This window comes from Podarcis bocagei (genome assembly GCF_964188305.1).
Source record: "Podarcis bocagei genome assembly, chromosome: 2".
Lineage (NCBI taxonomy): Eukaryota > Metazoa > Chordata > Lepidosauria > Squamata > Lacertidae > Podarcis > Podarcis bocagei.
In genome coordinates this window covers 53,128,633-53,148,432 of record NC_138126.1, presented here as the reverse complement: position 1 = coordinate 53,148,432, position 19,800 = coordinate 53,128,633, and the positions used below count along the sequence as shown (strand labels likewise).

General features: G+C 40.3%; 1 protein-coding gene and 1 pseudogene across 14 annotated transcripts in view; one reads left to right on the top strand and one right to left on the bottom strand.

The window, feature by feature from the left end:
• Window positions 1-19,800, bottom strand: part of IQSEC1 (IQ motif and Sec7 domain ArfGEF 1) — a 306,192-nt gene that overhangs the window by 34,256 nt on the left and 252,136 nt on the right. For all 13 annotated transcript variants that reach the window (XM_081175976.1, XM_081175978.1, XM_081175977.1 and 10 more), the window contains 2 exons: window positions 11,206-11,488; window positions 6,226-7,487 (listed from right to left, as the gene is read on the bottom strand). In XM_081175976.1, coding sequence (XP_081032102.1) covers window positions 6,226-7,487; window positions 11,206-11,488 — 1,545 coding nt within the window. The remainder of the gene's footprint in view (window positions 1-6,225; window positions 7,488-11,205; window positions 11,489-19,800) is intronic.
• The window catches only part of LOC308579699 (tigger transposable element-derived protein 1 pseudogene), a 146,301-nt pseudogene that overhangs the window by 54,414 nt on the left and 72,087 nt on the right, over window positions 1-19,800 (top strand). The window lies entirely within an intron of this gene.

The following is a 19,800-nucleotide window of genomic DNA, read 5'->3' as shown; positions in this document are numbered from 1 at the left end:
AACCCCCCGAGTCCTGTGTCCAATTTGAAACATTTGCTTAGCTTTGCGAACGTGATAGTAGTTGTATTGCAGTAGCACTATGAGATAACTTGTAAAAAGTTTGGAAGCAAAATGGGCTGTAGCCTGCTTAGATGCAACTTTACACCAAGAGTTTGCAAAGCTTGTTAAAATACACCTGTATGTTAAAGGTGCATCTTTCTTTGGAAGCAGTCCTACTTGCATATAAGGTGCATGAGATTATAGTGTTTTTTGGCTGAGTCCTCACTATGGTTCTCTTCACAGCTGATTTTTGGAAGAAGAAGAAATTTCTGCAAATGTGATGCAAAAGTTGGCTGTGCATGATGCCGGAATGTCACTCTGCCCATGTCATCAAGAAACCTCCTACACACAAGAAACTGCTTCCTGGAGCAGTTTTGCTCTTTAGAATAGTGTTTCCTTCAAATAAATGAATAGGGAATGAATAAACAAATAAATTCATCAGCATTCGTCTGCTACTTTTAACAAATAAATATTTAGAAGGCAGTCAGTTCATGTCACAAATGGGAAAAGAAAAGAGCTACCATTAAATCCACAAATTCATTTTGTCTGTACGTTTCATTTTTCAGTTTATTTATTTATTCTTGTATGTTATTGAAGTGTCCTTTCTTAAATAAGTAAGCAAGTAAGCAAGTAAGTAAGTAAGTAAGTAAGTAAACAAAGAAACTAACCCACAAGTTGAGGGACACCCTGTGAACTCTCTCCCTGTATCTGTCTGTATTAGTAACCCAGGTTTTTTTTAAAAGATAACTTTTGTTTATTTGAAATTATTCACACTCCAGCCTTCTGCTCTAATGAAACCAGAGCAACTTACAATAAACAGTAAAACAATATAAAAAGTAAGCAAGTGACAGAAAACAGTAAAACCTGCAGCTGCCCAAATAATACAGGCAACCCCCCATTTAAACGTTGGGGTTACGTTCCTAGTCAGTGAAATCATGTATATTTGAAACCCACTGAAAAAGACCGCAAACACCCTGTTCAGTCCTGCCCTTTTAGTGATGTTTCAGTTAAATCTTTATGATGTTTCCAGGTCACTTCTGGGTTCAACACGATGCGCATATACACAGTCACACACATACTGAATGCATGTAAAGTTGGGAGGGGGCGCTATCTGTATACCAAAAGGCACCAGGTACGGAATCTATGAGGTCACAGGTGGAAGGGGGCTTGCAATATATGCTAGTGCTCAGCAGCGCTTTGACTGTCATCTTAAAGCAAACAAACAAACACAGCAGGCAATGGGGAAATTGCATTTGGCCTTTAGCGAAAAACTATTTGATCTTCTAATTATGTCAAATCACTTACAGGCAAATGCAACAAAAAAATATTTTATACCCCTCATCCATTGTAAAACCTTACATCACACATTACCTAATTTAATGGTCCACTGCATGTTCACATGACTGGGAATAAGAGGACGTGCACATGGCTATGCTTTCTCAGTGTTCCTTCTTAAAAATGCTTCACAGTAACAGAGGTAGGAACTGTGCCATGCTCAAGCTGTCTGATGTGATTCACAACACTAAGCAAACTGCATGTACGTAACTCATAAAGTCCTTTATTCCTGGAATATGGATGATTCAACATGTGTCTGAAGAACGAGGAAACCAACTAGACAAGAAAGCTGAACTGGAAAAAGCAAACAACTAACAACTAACAAAACTCATACAGCAAGCCAAAATAAGATTATTGTGTAATGTTTCTAGTCTGTGTAGTCTGGCTTTTTGAAATCTACCACATCATCAAGAAAAAGCAGGCATTTATTCTGCACTGACACCAATCAGTATAGCAAAACCATTTAAAACATCTTATGGTCTCTCCCACATGGAATATTGTATTGGGATTAATTTTTCAGTAACAGCCTCAGAGTACTTTGAAAAGACAAAAATGACAGGAGGCACCTGATAATTCCATGTAGTGATAAACCTCACAGTTCTTGTGAGACCTCAAAAGCGGTGTTCCTGCATCACAGAAAGATGCATCAGTAGCTAACAACAACACAGATCAATAAGCTAACTGAAGGGGAAAGAGAGGAATTCTTGGTATCAGGTTTGTCCAAACCAGCATCATAGTATTTCAAAGTTAAAACCAAACTGAATGGTTTAAAAGCATTAAAACTTAAAAAAAAATGTTTCCAAACCACATTTTCTTTTGGGCCTTAATTAAAACATTATTTCTCCTTCATGGATCATTGCCTTGTCATGGCAAAGGGGCTTGAATGACTCAGAGAAGCTATGCTGTGCAGAGTCCTGTAGACTGCAAGAAGATCAAATCTATCCATTCTAAAGGAAATCAGCCCTGAGTGCTCACTGGAAGAACAGATCCTGAAGCTGAGGCTCCAATACTTGGGCCACCTCATGAGAAGAGAAGACTCCCTGGAAAAGACCCTGATGCTGGGATCGATGGAGGGCACAAGGAGAAGGGGACGACAGAGGACGAGATGGTTGGACAGTGTTCTCGAAGCTACCAGCATGAGTTTGACCAAACTGCAGGAGGCAGTGGAAGACAGGAGTGCCTGTTGTGCTCTGGTCCATGGGGTCATGAAGAGTCGGACATGACTAAACAACAACAACAAAACATTATTCTTTTACTGTTAAAGACAGGGAGCAGATTAAACACACATTTAAATCACAAGGCTGCCTAAATAACTTTGGAACTGTAGTTTCACCCGTAACGAACTACAGGATCCAGGATTCTTTGCGGAAAACTGTGCACTTTAAAGGCACAGTACTTATATGATATGGCTTTTTTGTTCATCTCTTTAATGGGAAGAGCCAGTGCAGTAAAGTGCTTAGAGAGGTCAGACTAGGAATTCAGCCAATCATTCTCCTCAACCTTATTTACCTTAGAGGGTTGTTGACTGGATAAAATGGGAAGAGGAAAACAATATATACCATCTCAAATTCCTTGGAGTTAAAGTGGAATATATTAAGAAAGATAAATAAGAGTGAAGTTATTAAAGATTTTAAATATTTAAAATGTCACAGCTGGGTTACTTCCTAAATAAAATTGACAGTGCACCTAGGTAAAAATAATGATTCTTTCAAGGTTTTGTTTAAACCATGCACAGAAAACTGTAATATCTAGGTAGGATATAACAAATTGTCTGCCTTAAAAAAAGTATTGAGCTGCTTCTCATATTTTTGCATTACACAAGCAAGCCTCAGCTCATACATGCCAGCCTTTCTATGAATGCTTCAATTCTCTGTCTGACTTCAGGTTTCAAGCAAACCATAATTTGCCATTACAACCAAACAAATTAACTCCAAACTGCCCTCCAAACCGGAAGAAAAAACACAATGTAAAGGACATTTTTCCAATTCTGGTTTGGAAGGCCAAAACCTACAGTTGCTTGCCAATTCAAATGGCACACCAGACCTTGGCATTCCTACAACAGGGAGGAGGAGGCAAATGACCCCAAAGCTCACACATTCAATGCCAAGCCATGGTGTTCAACACAAGCCAGTTGTGTATGTATTTCACACAAACTTCCTTAGTGCTATAAATATGCCCCTTTAATCATGGCAAAATTTACTACAGTATTATCCTAAACGTTTGCAGCTTGAGCCACAGAAGCTGTGCTGATTCTTTCTTCCACCTGTACAGGCAGTATGGCTCCAGTAAACCTCTGTCCTATCTCCAGCTGTGCAACAATAATTGTGACTGCATAAGCAGCTGCAACAGCTCCTTGCCAAGTAACAGGGCGACACAGCTTGTGCTTCAGAGGAGGAGCTGCTGTCAGTGCGCCTGGCAACCACAACAACATGAATTGTTGCATGCCTGCTGGGTCAATAAAATCTCCTAGCCCTGTGTACCCATATTTGTTGAGGCTCTGAGCAGTCAGTGTACGCCCCTCCAGTTGTGCATGGAACAGCAGAATGGTAGATTATACCTTTCTTTAGCCCCAACAGTGTACAAAGGCCTTTATGGAACATATTGGGAGCAATCAAAGGTAAGCAGGACTATGCCAATGAATAGAATAATCAGATTACACTAATTTAATTAGATCTAACTCTTCCACTAGGCTACTGTAAGGCTAACAATACATTGATTTTTAAAAATCACTATTTATTACCTTCTGCCATCTGTATTAGTTCCATGCTGTCTCAAGAAAAGAAATTATAAATTTAAAATATGCAATTTTTATACATTGTATTACATGGAAAATAAAGTATATGTAGTGTGTGAAAAAATATTTTGACAATCAGCCACTACACTATCGGCAATACTAACTTAACCCATATGGTACTGAATAAATTAAACTCCATGCTCAGTATTAAATCTATTACAATAATATGCAGACAGCCTGTTTTATAATATTTAGATATGAAGAAATCAGGAAGGAAAACACTGCCAGTTACGTCAAAAAGCATATATGCTTAAGGAAAGTAAGGAAGCCCTTTGGAAAAACAAATAATTTTTAACCCTATTGCACACTCTGGCCAGAGCAAATAGCTTTGTTAATTGTTAATTATTTATAAAAAATGGGTCACATCCAACTAAGCCATAAGAGTAGACCTATTGCCTTGATTTCAGTGGGTCTACTCTGAGTGTGTTTAACACTGGATTTCACCCCAACATGACTGTTTTCTGATGGCACTGGATTAGAACAGTAATGGATGAGATGGAAAAAACTTATTTGTCCTTTTAACGTTGCTTAAAAGAAAATGTTTCTTATATGAAGCACAACAAAAGGGCTCTCTCTCTCTCTCTCTCTCTCTGTGTGTGTGTGTGTGTGTTTGTGTGTTTTAAATACTACTTGTCCAAGATACACACCTTGGGTCTGGTCCTGACCTGACAGATACTAGAATCAGCAAGGGATACCCACATGACCTGAAGGTGCTGCTGTGCAATGCCAGGTCAATGATTCATAAGACCACTGCCATCCATGACTTGATCATGGATGGAGGACTTGACCTGGCATGTGTAACAGAACTTGGTTGGATGCAGCAGACGGGTCTGTCCTTGAAGGTGACCCGGAAACTACAACTAATCCAGAATGCGGCAGCTAGACTGGGAGCGGCCGCCGAGACCATATAACACCAGTCTTGAAAGACTTACATTTCCGAGCACAATTCAAAGTGTTGGTGCTGACCTTTAAAGCCCTAAACAGCCTCAGTCCAGTATACCTAAAGGAGCATCTCCACCTCCATCGTTCTGCCCAGACACTGAGGTCCAGCGCCGAGGGCCTTCTAGCGGTTCCCTCGCTGTGAGAAGCCAAGTTATAGGAAACCAGGAATGCCCTCCCACCAGATGTCAAAGAGAAAAATAACTACCAAACTTTTAGAAGACATCTGAAGGCAGCCCTGTTTAGGGAAGCTTTTAATGTTTAATAGGTTATTGTATTTTAGTGTTTTGTTGGAAGCCGCCCAGAGTGGCTGGGGAAACCCAGCCAGATGGGCGGGGTATGTATAAATAAATAAATAAATAAATAAATAAATAAATAAATAAATATTATTATTATTATTATTATTATTATTATTATTATTATTATTAATTATTGGCATTTATGAAGCAGTAAAATGGCAACTGCAGGGGTGGGAAGAGAGAAGAAAGTAAAAATGCTGAAAACAGGGAAAAGACAAGTGTGCACACAAAAGGGCTGCATCAGACATGACCCTAATCTATGGTCTGGTGACACATGAACACGCTCACAGGAGGAATCTGAAAGAATTTGCTTCTGCTATCTGTTAACCACAGCTTGCTATTTCATCAGAATATGAAGCTATGGTGAACTATGGCTAGTTCAAACAAACTACTTCAGAAACCATGGTTCAATGTTGGATGCTTGAAACTAACCACCATTTGTTGGTCCGGATGACACAACAAACCATGGTATAAATTTCTGAACTCATCCCTCTGGCTGCATGTTTAGGAGGAGGCTGGGCTCACCCACACCTTGCTAAACCATAGCTTAGCACATGGATAGTGAACCTGTGGTCTTCCATATTTGGCTTCAACTCCTATCAGCCCCAGAAAGCATTATTAGTAATCAGGGATGATAGGAGTTGCAGTCCAGTAACATCTGAAGTGCCACAGGTTCCCCAACCCTGGTTTAGCATGACACCCAAAGACAGCCATTGTTGGAGATCATGTTAACCTTCACAATGGAGCTGCAGAAATATCTAATTATCCTGTGATTTGGCGATAAATTCCTTTTCTATGTAAAAAATGCATTGTACTCACTTATTAAAAAGGTTCAATCCAATCCTGTAGTGACGTTTCCTGATGATGTCATTACTGAAGGCAGGAGAATCCCAGCTATTGCGAGTCTCTTTATGGTACGTTTGCTTGCTCAGTGTTTGTTCCCTTAAGCTGTCTCGAGAAGAAGACTCTGAGCTGCAGTTTATTGTGTCATTGGAATTGGAAGTGCTATTAATGCTATCATTGTCTCCATCAGAGTAATCAGACTCAGATTTGCTTTGCCTGTTTGCTGTGCCATTAATGGCTAAGTGGCTATCAATAGGCCTTGGTCTATGTCTAGTCTCCTGGTCCTCTCGGGAAATTATCTTGGTAGGGATGCCATGTGAGATATGCTTGGGACTACCTTGCGTACTAGTAATTCCTCGATCATATGCATTCTGTCTCTTTAATGATCCCCTCTCTGAGCGATCGCTTAAGTCCACTGAACTGTCACTAGGTGGTTCTATAGTTAGCAAAGGCAAATGATCCATTCTCATTCTTTGTTCCTGGGATTCTAGTGAAGGGGTACTTCTGCAGCTCGTGTCAGTATCTATCTTATGATCCTTGTGTGTCATAGACCAGTACTCTTGAGATGGGTTCATTGACCGAAGTCTTAGGTCAGATTCTATGCTAGATGGCCTATCTACTGATTGGGAAAGAGGAAGTGGTGGGGATAGTTCTTCTTCATCAATATACAATGTAACGTCACTATAAGATGCAGTCATTTCATCAAGTTTCCTGTGGTCCACATTATGGCTTGTTGGTTTAGTTTGACAACTGTCCCTCTCTATTTCCCGACTTCTGACTTGATCGGGTATCTGTACCTCATCAGAGTGCATGCTACGACAATTTAATGCATCGTCAATGGACTCGGCAAGAGATTTTACTTGTCTCGAAAAAGCATCCTCCAGTTCCGTTATGGCATCAGCAAAGTCAGTGGACGCTGCTGGAGATTTCATTGTAGCCGATTCGCCAAGGTCACTACATTCAGATTGGACAAGGGCTCCTAGTTTTGACCCATCATTTGTAACAGAAACTTGCTTCCCCTCGAAGTAGGAACTGTGGACTTTCTCAGGTCCTTCAAACGAAAACTGCATTCTCATATTGGATAGAACAATGCGTCTTGACATACGATTTTCAGACATAGAACTTCTAAGCCGCTCAAAGTTTTTGTTCATCTGATACTGGCGGAAAGCAGTCTGTATAGTACGAGCGGCATGTCTAGTTATGAGACGGCCTCCATATTTCCGTTCTAGCATTTCAACCTAAAAAGAAAATATAAATATTTGATAATACTCATGCACTAAGAGTGCTTACTGCATGGCTCTCTAATACAGTACTGAGGCAATTAGCTAGGAAAAATGTATCTCCTAGGAAACTTACGATCTAAAAAGATTTCTGAGATGGAAATACGCTCAGTAAGTAAAGGCCACCTCATGACAATAGAAAATTACCTGTACAAGTGCACATAAAATGATCCACCAAGAAGATACTTTTCATAACTGTCTCACAAGTATATTTTATTAACACAGAAAGATATGACACTTACCTCTGCAAAACTTACTTTCACATAAAACAAGTGCAACAATTTAAATTGCACATGGTGTTGTGATTTTAAATTGTATGCTTCCACGAGTAGTGCTTAGATACTAGAAGTATGGGATAGAAATCTCAAAATAAATAAAATAAAGAGGTGTGTGGTTTTTTTAAAAATGCTGATACAAGCAGTTAGAATTTAGATAAGAATTAAATAGAAGAACAATTAGCATTCTTTATGAAAATAATTTGGCAAAAATAGTTATTTACTCAACCACATTAAATGCAAACGGTTTTTGTAATTGAACTTGAAGAAGTATTTTTTTAGGTCTGCAACTAACTTGCATTAAACAAAAGTGAAGAGTTTCCTATGGTCATGTTGCATTGCTCCTTTATAGAACTAATGATACCAGTTACTGAACCTTGCATTTCCTATGCTTAAATTATGTTTAGAGTGGCCACACCATGGAAAGGGCCATAGCTCAGGATCTGCTTTGCACACAGAAATCCCAGGTTCAGTTCTTAGCATCCTCAAACAGGACTGGAAGTGTCCATTGTCTGAAACTCTGGATAGCTGCTTACCAGTCAGTGCAGGCAATGCTGAGTTAGATGCACCAATGCTATGACTTCATATAAGGCAGCTTCCTATGTTCCAATAAAGTCGTACCTTGGATCCTGAACGCCTTGTGTTTGGGCTCCTGAACGCTGCAAACCTGGAAGTGAGTGTTCTGGTTTGCGAATGTTCTTTGGAACCTGAATGTCCAATGTGGCTTCCTGCAGCCAATCGGAAGCCGTGCCTTAGTTTCTGAATGTTTTGGAAGTCGGGTGGACTTCCAGAACGGATTCTGTTCGACTTACGAAGTACCACTGTATATGCTGCATACATGAAATTTTAACAAAGCAAGGAATTGCATCCTCTGTGCCTTTGGAGTATAATTGAATCAATTCCTTGTCAGATTTTCCTTTCAACAGTTATGAACAATTTTACTGATGACATTTCACACTTAAACTTTCTCCCTCAGGCTTTCCTTGCATGAATTGGGGGAAAACTTGTCTGCTTCACAGATACCCGCAGGAGATTTAACAAGAGTTATTACGATCCATGTTAATCTATTTTATATTCTTTCCACCAAGAATTCAGTGTGCATTTGCAATTATGAAAATCCTTGGCTATGTCGATATGATACACTGCCAATGATTCTCATCACTGCAGTGGTGTATTTTTAAAAGAGGCAAAGTAGTAAAAAAATAGGATGTTAAAATTTGAATTAAGCTGAAGCTCACATTATAGAACTGCTTGCAGTGATTACTTTTAATAAAAAAAATGTTGAGGTTTTTCCCCTCAAGTATTTTTTTTTAAAAAAAGATCAGTTAATAGTCTCAATATCAAAAGTCATTTTACTGTACTAAACTATTGGACAGGCATGCTTTATTTGCTTTCAAATGATTCTGCTTCCAAATTCACAGTGAGAATACCAGGAACATGTTGCAGGCATCTGTATTCCCCTCCTCTATACGAACCCTTATTTACCTTCCATTAATGCTTAATGCTTGATGTTTTATCCCTTTATTATTATTGTTATTAATATTCTGTTGGGAGCCACCCAGAGTGGCTGGTCAAACCCAGCCACTTGGGCGGGGTATAAATAAATTGTTGTTGTTGTTGTTGCTGTTGTTCCATGGTTTGCTTTAGTACAGGATGACATGGTGGGGTGGTAGCACTTACCTGCCCTCCCGAGAGCTGAATCATTACTGTGTAATGGGACAGGTCAATGCAGTGAAAAATCGCTGGCAGCGACTTGGCTGTCCTCTCTCCCTTCTGGTATGCAGCAGCGACTCAGCTATTAGGAGGTCAGGTAAGCACCACTGGCCCTTCATGGCATCTGTTTGCTTTAGTTATGCAACAATGTTCTATCTGCATTTATTAACATTCACTAGATTCCCTCATAACTAGGTGCAAACCCACTTCAAGTTCGTGATTATGAGGGCAATGCTGATTAGCATGAACCATAGTTAGTACCGATGCAAATGTAATGGTTAAGGTGAAACCAAGGAAGAGGGGAAGTATTCACAAAGGTCAGAGGACAAACAATCTAGTCAATTGGGAATATTATGTCTGCACCTGGCCACAGCAGGCAGACCATAAAGAAATTCCCTTAATTCAAAATAAGAGCATAAAGGAGGGGGTCAATCTGGTTCAGCAGTATGTCTCCAACAGCAGTCAACTCAGTGCTCCTGGCAAGCTTATGATGAGAGAGATGAATAAGGGCAAAAGGAGGAATGAAGAAATCATCATGTTTGAATCATTTTATCTTTATCCAGTTTCAAAAATTGTAGGCCCTTAATGAATTGTCAAAATAATAATATTCTATCTTTAATAAATTATTCATGATCGCTTACTACTACTGCTGCTACTACTACTACTTTTATTGTTTATACCCTGCCCATCTGGCTGGGTTTTGCAAGCCACTCTTGGTGGCTTCTAGCAAAATATAAAAAGTAATAAAATTTTAGACATTAAAAACTTCCCTGAACTTCAGATGTTTTTTAAAAGTTGTGAAATTCTTTATCTCCCTGACATCTGATGGGAGGGCATTCCACAGGGAGGGTGCCACTGCCCAGAAGGCCCTCTGCCTATACTAAGCATGTCCTGATTACTAGTTACAATATTCACCTTAGATTTCAACATTTTAAACTGTGTAAACAGCACAAATGATGTGATACAAATGAAAATACTTCAAATGAGATCCTAAATTGACAAGTATTGTAGTATTCACAACTTTATGGGTAAGTAAAATAATTTAACTGATAGCCTGCTTTCTAATGAGCATCTGTTCATTTCTTAATTTTAAAAGTAAACCTTCTGTCCTCTCAAAAAAGAAATACCAGAAATTTGTGATAATGTGGGTTTTGCCACGTAAAGTTGTAGTCTTGGTAATGTGGATTTGGTAGAGTCAGAGGTAGGGCAGAAAAAAATAATTAAGCCAATCTTGCCTAGAACTGCAAAAACCCTGGTTCATAGTTTTAAAAGAAAGCTTAAAAGAAGCACTGCTTGACTGAAAGCATGGGGATTTTGTTAATAAAGAGGCCAGGCAAAGAGTTTGTTTATATACTAACCAAGTCCTTCTGGTTTAAACGGCACAGTCTCTAGTAAAAAAATTGGCACAGCTCCACAAGTTAAGCAATGAGCCACATATGCAAAATCATAGCACAAATACAGGGAGGTATTTTCTTTGAAGGAAAAGTCATTTCGCTAAGCATTAATATCAGCTGATTGTTTAGCAAGTCATGGAAAAAGACAGAAGAAGGAAACATTAATATTATTCAGATATGCCAAATTATGGAACAGACTCGCAAAAAATATATATCCTGTTATTTTCCAGGAATGGCTGAATAACCTTTCCATGACACTTTAGCTTGATTCATAGAACTGCACAGTTCAAGTACCTGCTTATCCTGCAAGTCCGATGAGAGTTCATAGCTCTCTGAAAGTGACCTCGACCTTTTAATAGCTTCTTCCTCTGCTTGTTTTCTGAGTATGGATGTTGAGTGTTGAAGCTTTGGCCTCCGGGGCCTTTGCTGCCCTGGGGAGACAGAATACAGCCCGTATGGAGAATGGTCGTAATGATCTGGGCTTAGAGCTGAACTGTGAGTTATAGCTCCTTGATGATAGGTAGAGGGACTATCCAATGATGTGCCTGTTTCACTTCCAGGAGCTTCACCCTCAACACTAAACAAAAAGAAGAAATAGAAAAGGCAATTAAGATTAAGATCCCAGTAGCTTGTTTCAAGTAAAACTTCATATACAATCAATGCATATCTATAATAATTCAGTTGCTGTCATTTGTATTGGAAAGCTGCGGATCAGGAGCAGGAAACTTGTAGGCTTCCTGGTGTTGTTAGCCTACAGTTCTCATCATTCCTGAATACTGGCCATGCTGGTTGGAACTCATGGAAACAAGAGTCCCACACAGTTTGGAGGGTCACAGGTTACCTATTCCTTCTATAGATTATCATATTTAACATACTGATGCAAGTTTCTATAAAAACTGGGTCATTCTCTAGTGCTGCATTCCTGAAATCATTGGACTGCAGCTCCCATTAATCCTAGGTAGCAAGGACAAAGGTCAGGTATGGTGAGAACTGTAATCCAATAACATATGGAAGGCACTACTTTAGCTACCGCTGCTCTAGTGCAATGCCATGCAAGTAAGAATACCAGTATGTTTCCAAAAATGAATGTATTACATTTTTTAAAATTGGAACTAACAGATAAAGCTAATCAATGCATATTTTGACAATATTTTGTACAAGATTTATCCTTAACTATCACACAGAGCTTCAAATACAGAGTGAAAACTTAGAAGTATCACAGCTACGATGGAAAAAATGCTTGTATATGCATAAACTACATTTTCCTCAACCCATCCTGTATAATGCTGTATTATAAAAGCACAGTTGTTTCTTCTATTACTGCTTATAGATACTGGTTTGAAACTAGAAACTTTCATCTTCTTGTAACAACCACATTTTTATCATTAACAAAGACATTCCATCCTTGTAGTGACAGTTTTCATAATTTGATTTTCATCCTGTGTCTCCTTGAAGAATAAAGGGGAAGTTCCCTGCAGTGCAACATCCTTCAGGAAATGTCTTGCGTTAAAAACACTGCTCATTTTGAGGTCCCCAGCTGAGACTGGGTGGGCAGAAAATGCATCCAAGGCAAGGCATGGCAAGGCAAAACCTCTATAGCATTTCCTCAGCATCTATAAGCCACCATTCTCTCCCCATCTTCCTTCAAACAAGGCACTAAGATTGTATATGTGGTGTAATGTTTAAAATATATGTGCTGCATTAAAATGAAACTACTGGATTTTGTCATGGGGTGAATTTTTACAGTGGTAGAACAGTTTGATCAGGTAGACTGAGATTTCACTCAGCACTTTAAAAAAATGAAAACAATTTGTGTTTTGGACGTGCTTCCTCCATGATGGACAGGTATAACAACACTGCTCAGCACTTTTAATGGAGTATCTACTATTTGCAAACTCATACTATGAAATTTAAGAGAGATATACCCATTCTGATTTATTTATTTTTAGAGAAGCTTGACAGGAGGCGACACATTGAATCTCTGAAGTGGCTATAGTACAAGCAAGTGTAAGAGGATGCTTGTGGCACTAGGATAAGCACAGAACATACAGGCCCACAATAATAATCAGTCAAGGAAATGGCACAGCTGTCACAGTAAAGGCAATGGTCGTCTGATCAGATCACAGTAATTACTATTTGTATAGCTATCATGATTACCATAATCAGTGAGCACATTTACATGGCCATGTAAAATCTGTTAAAACACCAATAGTATTATAGGTTTGCAGAATTTCATTTTTCTCCTCAGGCAGAAATTAAACGAATCTAATATTTTTGTGGTGCTAATAAAATAAAGTTTGAAGGTGAGTTTCACAGAGAAGCAATGCTAAAATTGAAGAAATATGAACTGTATATTAAGTAGGTAACCGTGAATAAAGAAGGTAGGTTCACCCTGACCCATATTTCAACTATCTCTATAGTGAGAATATCAATGTGTGTGTGTGTGTGGGGGGGAGGAATCTCCTTCTGAAGAGCCAGAGGAGAATGTATGCATAGTCACAGGAGCTGGCAGGCAATTATGGTATAGAAAGAGGGACAACTGCATGCCTTCTCCTGTCATTTGAAATTGTCTTTTCACTTCCACTCTGCCGCCAGACGTTCCCCAGCAACTTCATAAACTTAGAATGTGCATTATCTTTCCACTGTTAAGAGATACAGTTCAATAGCACTGAGATGCTTCAACGTGACGATAGGATTTAGTAATATGCCAAACTCATAAGACCAGGATGCAATTTCTGCCAAATCCTGTAGAGATGAATGAACAAACCAGCCAGCTATAGTACAGAAAGCTAATGTCAGGTGAACCTTAAGAAAACTCATCATGCTGCTTTTCTGGAATAAGATTTTGGAAAACCCTGTATGAGTTCTGAATAAGTATTTTGGTCCCAGGAAGTAAATAAAGGAAGGAATCTGCAGTATTTCAGTCACAATTCTATTCCTCTGCAGCAACGCCAGTGTTTTGAAAACAAGCTGTTACAGCTGCCTGTATCAGCACTACAACCGTAGCTGACAGTGACAAGAAATCTGAAGACTTAAAAAATTGTAGCACATTCTTCAAAAACTGTCTAATTCACTGGTCTTTAACTGGTGGGTCATCCCCTTGGCTGCAGCCTAAGATAGTCACCACTAGAGACAATACCACCATATGTAGATATGCTAAACAACAGCAGTAGTAAGATGGCTCATGCATTGCATGCATTGGCTAAGTATGAGCCCTGATCTGAAAAGCTGAAGACAAATCTATCTGCTTATAAGCAGCACTGGTTATGGTGATTCTTACTATGGAAGTAACAACAAATAAGAAAGACAGGGGGAAATCATTGGGGGGAAATACTTCAATGAGGGCAGTGAAGGTTCTGTATGAGTGTCTGGAGGCGGTTGGAAGATGGATGGCAGCTAGCAGATTGAGGTTGTATCCTGACAAGACAGAAGTACTGTTCTTGGGAGACAGGGGGCAGGATGGTGTGGAGGACTCCCTGGTCCTGACTGGGGTAACTGTGCCCCTGAAGGACCAGGTGCGCAGTCTGGGAGTCATTTTGGACTCACAGCTGTCCATGGAGAAGCAGGTCAATTCTGTGTGCAGGGCAGCTGTCTACCAGCTCCATCTGGTATACAGGCTGAGACCTTACCTGCCCGCAGACTGTCTTGCCAGAGCGCATGCTCTGCTTGGACTACTGCAATGCGTTTTACGTGGGGCTGCCTTTGAAGGTGACTTAGAAACTGCAATTAATGCAGAATGCAGCAGCTAGACTGGTGACTGGGAGTGGCTGCAAAGACCATATAACACCGGTCCTGGGAGACCCGCATTGGCTCCCAGTACGTTTCTGAGTACAATTCAAAGTATTGGTGCTGACCTTTAAAGCCCTAAACAGCCTCTGTCCTGTATACCTGAAGGAGTGTCTCCACCCACATCGTTCAGTCTGGACACTGAAGTCCTGCACTGAGGGCCTTCTGGCGGTTCCCTCACTGTGAGAAGTGAGGTTACAGGGAACCCGGCAGAGGGCCTTCTCAGTAGTGCCGTCTGCCCTGTGGAATGCCGTCCCAGCACATGTCAAGGAAATAAGCAACTATCTTACTTATAAAAGACATCTGAAGGCAGCCCTGTTTAATGTTTAATGCTGTATTGTTTTTTTAACATTCGGTTAGGAGCTGCCCAGAGTGGTTGGGGAAACCCAGCCAGATGAGCGGGGTATAAATAAATTGTTGTTGTTGTTGTTGTTTTGTTGTTGCTGTTTTACAAAAGCTCATACACAGCTATTTTAGAGAAAATATGTATGTTGAAACATTGCCTTTTCTCTGAATTAGGAACCTTAATTTTAATTAAAAAATCAAATATAAAAAAGGATGCAGCAGCTTTATAACCTCAATCAAGTCCTCATAATCAAAGCCTAGGTTTTCTTCTGCATTATTTGAATACATGACTTACAAATTATCTATCCATTATTCCCCTCTAAACTGTAGCACATCAACTGAAGAAACACATGTCAAAACAAGGTCATCTGTTGGCCTCATCAAAAAGTCAGTCAATGGTCATATAACTAATGGGGGATGTTGAATTCTGAATGCCAGAGAGGACAAAGATAACTGCTCTATTCTGATCAAACAAAACTACCAACATGCAGACAGCAGCTGATGAAAAATAAAGCCGGTCTTGTATTTTAGCTTGTGGACTCAGGATATGCACACTGTGTATCTAAGCTACCAGAGTTGAACCACCTGTTTCGCATGAGATAAAAGAAATTTAATTAATTTCTTCTAACAATAGTTTCATATTTGTTGCTCATTAAATGGTTCTATGTAAAGATGTAAAACAAGGTGTTCATAACTTCCAACTCATTTTCTGCATATCAGGAGGACCTATAGCTGACTTTCTGGCTTCTACTGAGTTAAAAAATGTAATATAACCAAAAGCGCTTTTCAGAAGCAAAGGAAAACAGCCATTCTGAAACGTCATATGTATCAGTTTATACTAACTAATATTATTCTCGTTTCTTATAAAACAACAATAAAATTGTTGTTAGTAAAAGAATAACTACACATCCATTTTAAAACACAAATACACAACTGGAATAAAACATACAAACTGCATACTAATCAGCCTTAAAACCAACTAAATGTGCACAGGCCTGCAGAAGTGACGAAAATTTATAAACCCATACATATTTGATTAGATCTCAGCACATCACTGCTAGCCATCTGTATTCTAAAAAGTGTCCAATTTCTTGTAGCGTGCAATTATGTGGAAGCATTTCTTATCACAGGTGACCAGATAATTACAAGTGGGGGATCAACTGGTCTTGGACTCGTGCGTCATCCACCACAAAATGGTTGCAACCAAAGCTGGTCACCACCAGAGGCAATAACACTATGTGTATACAGGGTAAGCCTATGAAATTCATCACAACGGATTATATGGGTGCATATAACTGACACAAGACAAAGTAGCAGTTAAATTTCAGGCTGGCAGTTGGAAACAATAGTGGAGTCAGGTAAAAGGATTATTTTTCTTTACAGATATTGTGAATCGTGTCCTCCCTAAAAGAGGGCACGTGTTGCAGTGAGATCTTGGTTGTGTGTGGGTCCATTGGATAGCCCGATTGGGCCCACAGAGGCTGAGGAATAGGCCCCGCTTATGCTCCTCTGACCCTTCCGTCAGCTCGTTTGCTTGGAGGAAGCAGGCAAACTGAGCGAGGTATGAGTCCCATGATTCAGAGGCTGGGGCAAATGGCAGTAGAGGCACGAGTGAAGCCATGGTTCCGATGCCGACGTGGAAGGCGATGGATGGAACACAGTGTTCTAGCCAGTACGGTTAGCTCTGAATTGGGTTCTGTTCAGTGATTTCGCTCAGTGTTTCAGCTCAGCGTTTCAGCTCAGTGAGTGCCCGAATCTGGCTGTGCTCTGACGTCCATCCAATCCCACCTTCGTCGCCATTAAGTAGTGGGTTGACAAAGTAGACGACACAGAGATTTCTCCAAGTGGTTCTTTATAGTAAGCTGGAACTGAACTGAACAGCTCAGCCAGCCTACCCGTTCGCATCCAGAGGTACCACTGTACACAATACCCCTGGTGGCCAGGGTGAGCACTTCAATACATAACACCCTTGATGCTGGGTTTCAATCTGGCTAATGGGGTTGCAGTCTAAACGGATCAAGGGACCTATATAAACCCATGCACGTGACCCAGAACTTCATCTTTCTGCTTGTGCATCGGAACACCCGACCACCTCTCCCTAATTTTAGGGCCTTTTGTGATTGACCTTGCTATGCCGTCGTGTGTCGTCTGTTGTTGGGATAGGAGCATGGCAGGAATTTACCCACTTGGCCAATTGGCTGTTGCCATTTGGGTTTCGCCTGCTGCGTAGCAAATCGTCACAACTTGTAAGGTTGTGGATGGGCACTGGTTCGTGTGGATAGGGATGGGAGAACGATTTTGCCATCCCTATGTGAAGGATATTTCGTTAAAGGAATCCAGGGACTCAACTTGGTTTGGCCAACCCCCGAAAAGGGGTTGTGCCCATGCCTGAGTCCAGGGGAGCATCTAGGGAGTGAACAGAGTTTGCTCCCAGCCTTTTCACCTTCTTCAGGTCTTCACCCTTGGTTGACTATGATAGAGCTCTGGGTCAGCGCTACCTGCAAGGGTGTAGGGAGCTAGTTGAACCAGAGCCTATGCAACCACTCACTTTTCTGTAATCAATAAAGTTGTGGGCTAAATTCTGCCAAAAACCAAAACTAAAATTTGAGTCAAATGTGTCTTTGTTTAGGAGGGAGGTCTCTGGGTCTGAACATGCAAATGATGAGAACTTGAGTCAAGAACAAAAGATGTGGATTCTAAAGCAGTATACAGTGGTACCTCGGGATGCGAACGGGATCAGTTACGGAGCCCCGTTCGCATCCTGAACGCAACGTAAGCCACAACGGCGCGTGCGTGGGTTGCATTTTGCCCCTTCCGCGCATGCCATCATTTTGAGTGTCTGCGCATGCGCGAGCAGCGAAACCTGGAAGTAACGCATTCTGTTACTTCCGGGTTGCCATGGAGCGCAACTCGAATGCGCTCAACCTGAAGCACATTCAACCCGAGGTATGACTGTACCTACTCTGGGGCCTGTTTATACTAAAACGCCCAGCAACAGCAGTAGTACCTGGCTTATGTGAAGGGGCCATACACAATGTTTCCATAAAGAAAGAGAAGGCATTTTACAAAGGTTATTTATTTCAGGTTTACCAGAAAGGGGCTAACTTGGTGCTCATTCTCTTTGCATGCTCTTGCCTGTTGGCTTTTCAACAATAAAAAACAGAATTACATTTTTAACCTAATGTATGAAAATTGATACATGTTTTGTTATCAGTATCAAGGCTGTGTATCAGTAGCCACAACACGTGGCATCCAAGGGACTACTGGAATGGGCTTGCCATGCCAATGCATCATTTTAGATTTTAGCATCAATGGGAGGGATAGGTACAGTGAAAATGAACAAGTGTGGTCAAGCAGAATGGTTCCTAGCATATTATACTGTTTTACCCACAGTGAGTCAAGCTTCTGCTTCCACTGCAGCTGCTGAAACAGCACTTGAGAATTTTGATAAAAGACATAGTGTAAATAAATGACATTTATTCTAGCTGAAAGATGTGTCAAAGCCCTTGGAAGATACTAAAAACAGAAATGTCTAATAATGCATTCAGATGGTAAACCTTTGCCCATTTTGTCTATGGCAATACAGTGGTACCTCGGGTTACAGACGCTTCAGGTTACAGACTCCGTTAACCCAGAAATAGTACCTCGGGTTAAGAACTTTGCTTCAGGATGAGAACAGAAATCGCGTGGCGGTGGCGGCAGCAGGAGGCCCCATTAGCTAAAGTGGTACCTCGGGTTAAGAATAGTTTCAGGTTAAGAACGGACCTCCAGAACGAATTAAGTTCTTAACCCGAGGTACCGCTGTATTCACATTCTGCCCCATAGGAATTGGATCATTTTAAAAGTATGGCTTACTTGCCAAAATAGGAGTAAAGTCTCCACGTAGTGTGCAAATAAAAAACACAAATCCTACTGAATCATTTAAGTGCCCAAGTTGCTTGCTCTCTAAAACATTCTGTATTTTCCCCAATACGATCCTGTTGCATGGAGGAAACATTTCCATGAGTTTGAACAAACATTGTTCTTTGACATCCCATGATAGAACAAAAATATTTTGAAAGAAAATCTAAGCAAACCTAACCTAACCAGCAAAATAATCTACAATCAATTACAAATTTACTGTCTGTTATGTCTGCCAACTAATGAAGCTTATCAAATCACCAGAGACTCTCTTCCCCTTTAAATTGACAGATGAAGTGTGTGCACTCTTCTCAATTACTACCTTCAATCATTGATCCAGAATACTCATACTTTGCAGACAGCTGTTGTATAGTCAGTTGAAATCAGTAAGGGCCTTCATCAAGCTATTAAGAGTTGCGTTAACATTGTAGGAGAAAAACTACAAGAAAAAAGTGGTTAAAAATCTTTGTGTCTGCTTCAATGTTTTAGTAACTCTGATTAATACTCTGAGGACCAGTCAAAATCTCAGAGGCTGGTTTTGAAATGTCTCCTTTTATATGTTTCTCTGTTCTGCACAAACCTCTTCTAATAGGATTCCTATTATGGATGGTGCATTATGGATTCCCACATATCTTGCTTAGAATAACACAAACCTTATTTTTACGTTTAAGGTTTCTACACAGATGAACATTGGCTATATTGAGTCAAAATACCTGCTAAACACTTATGCTTGCATATTTGCAATGTAACACAATGATTAAGTCTTTTGGGCATCTCAGTGGAGCAGCCAATTGTAGGATAGGGTATACACACTTCTGTGCTGGAGCAATGAGCTTTAGGGCGGGTCTCAATGATCCA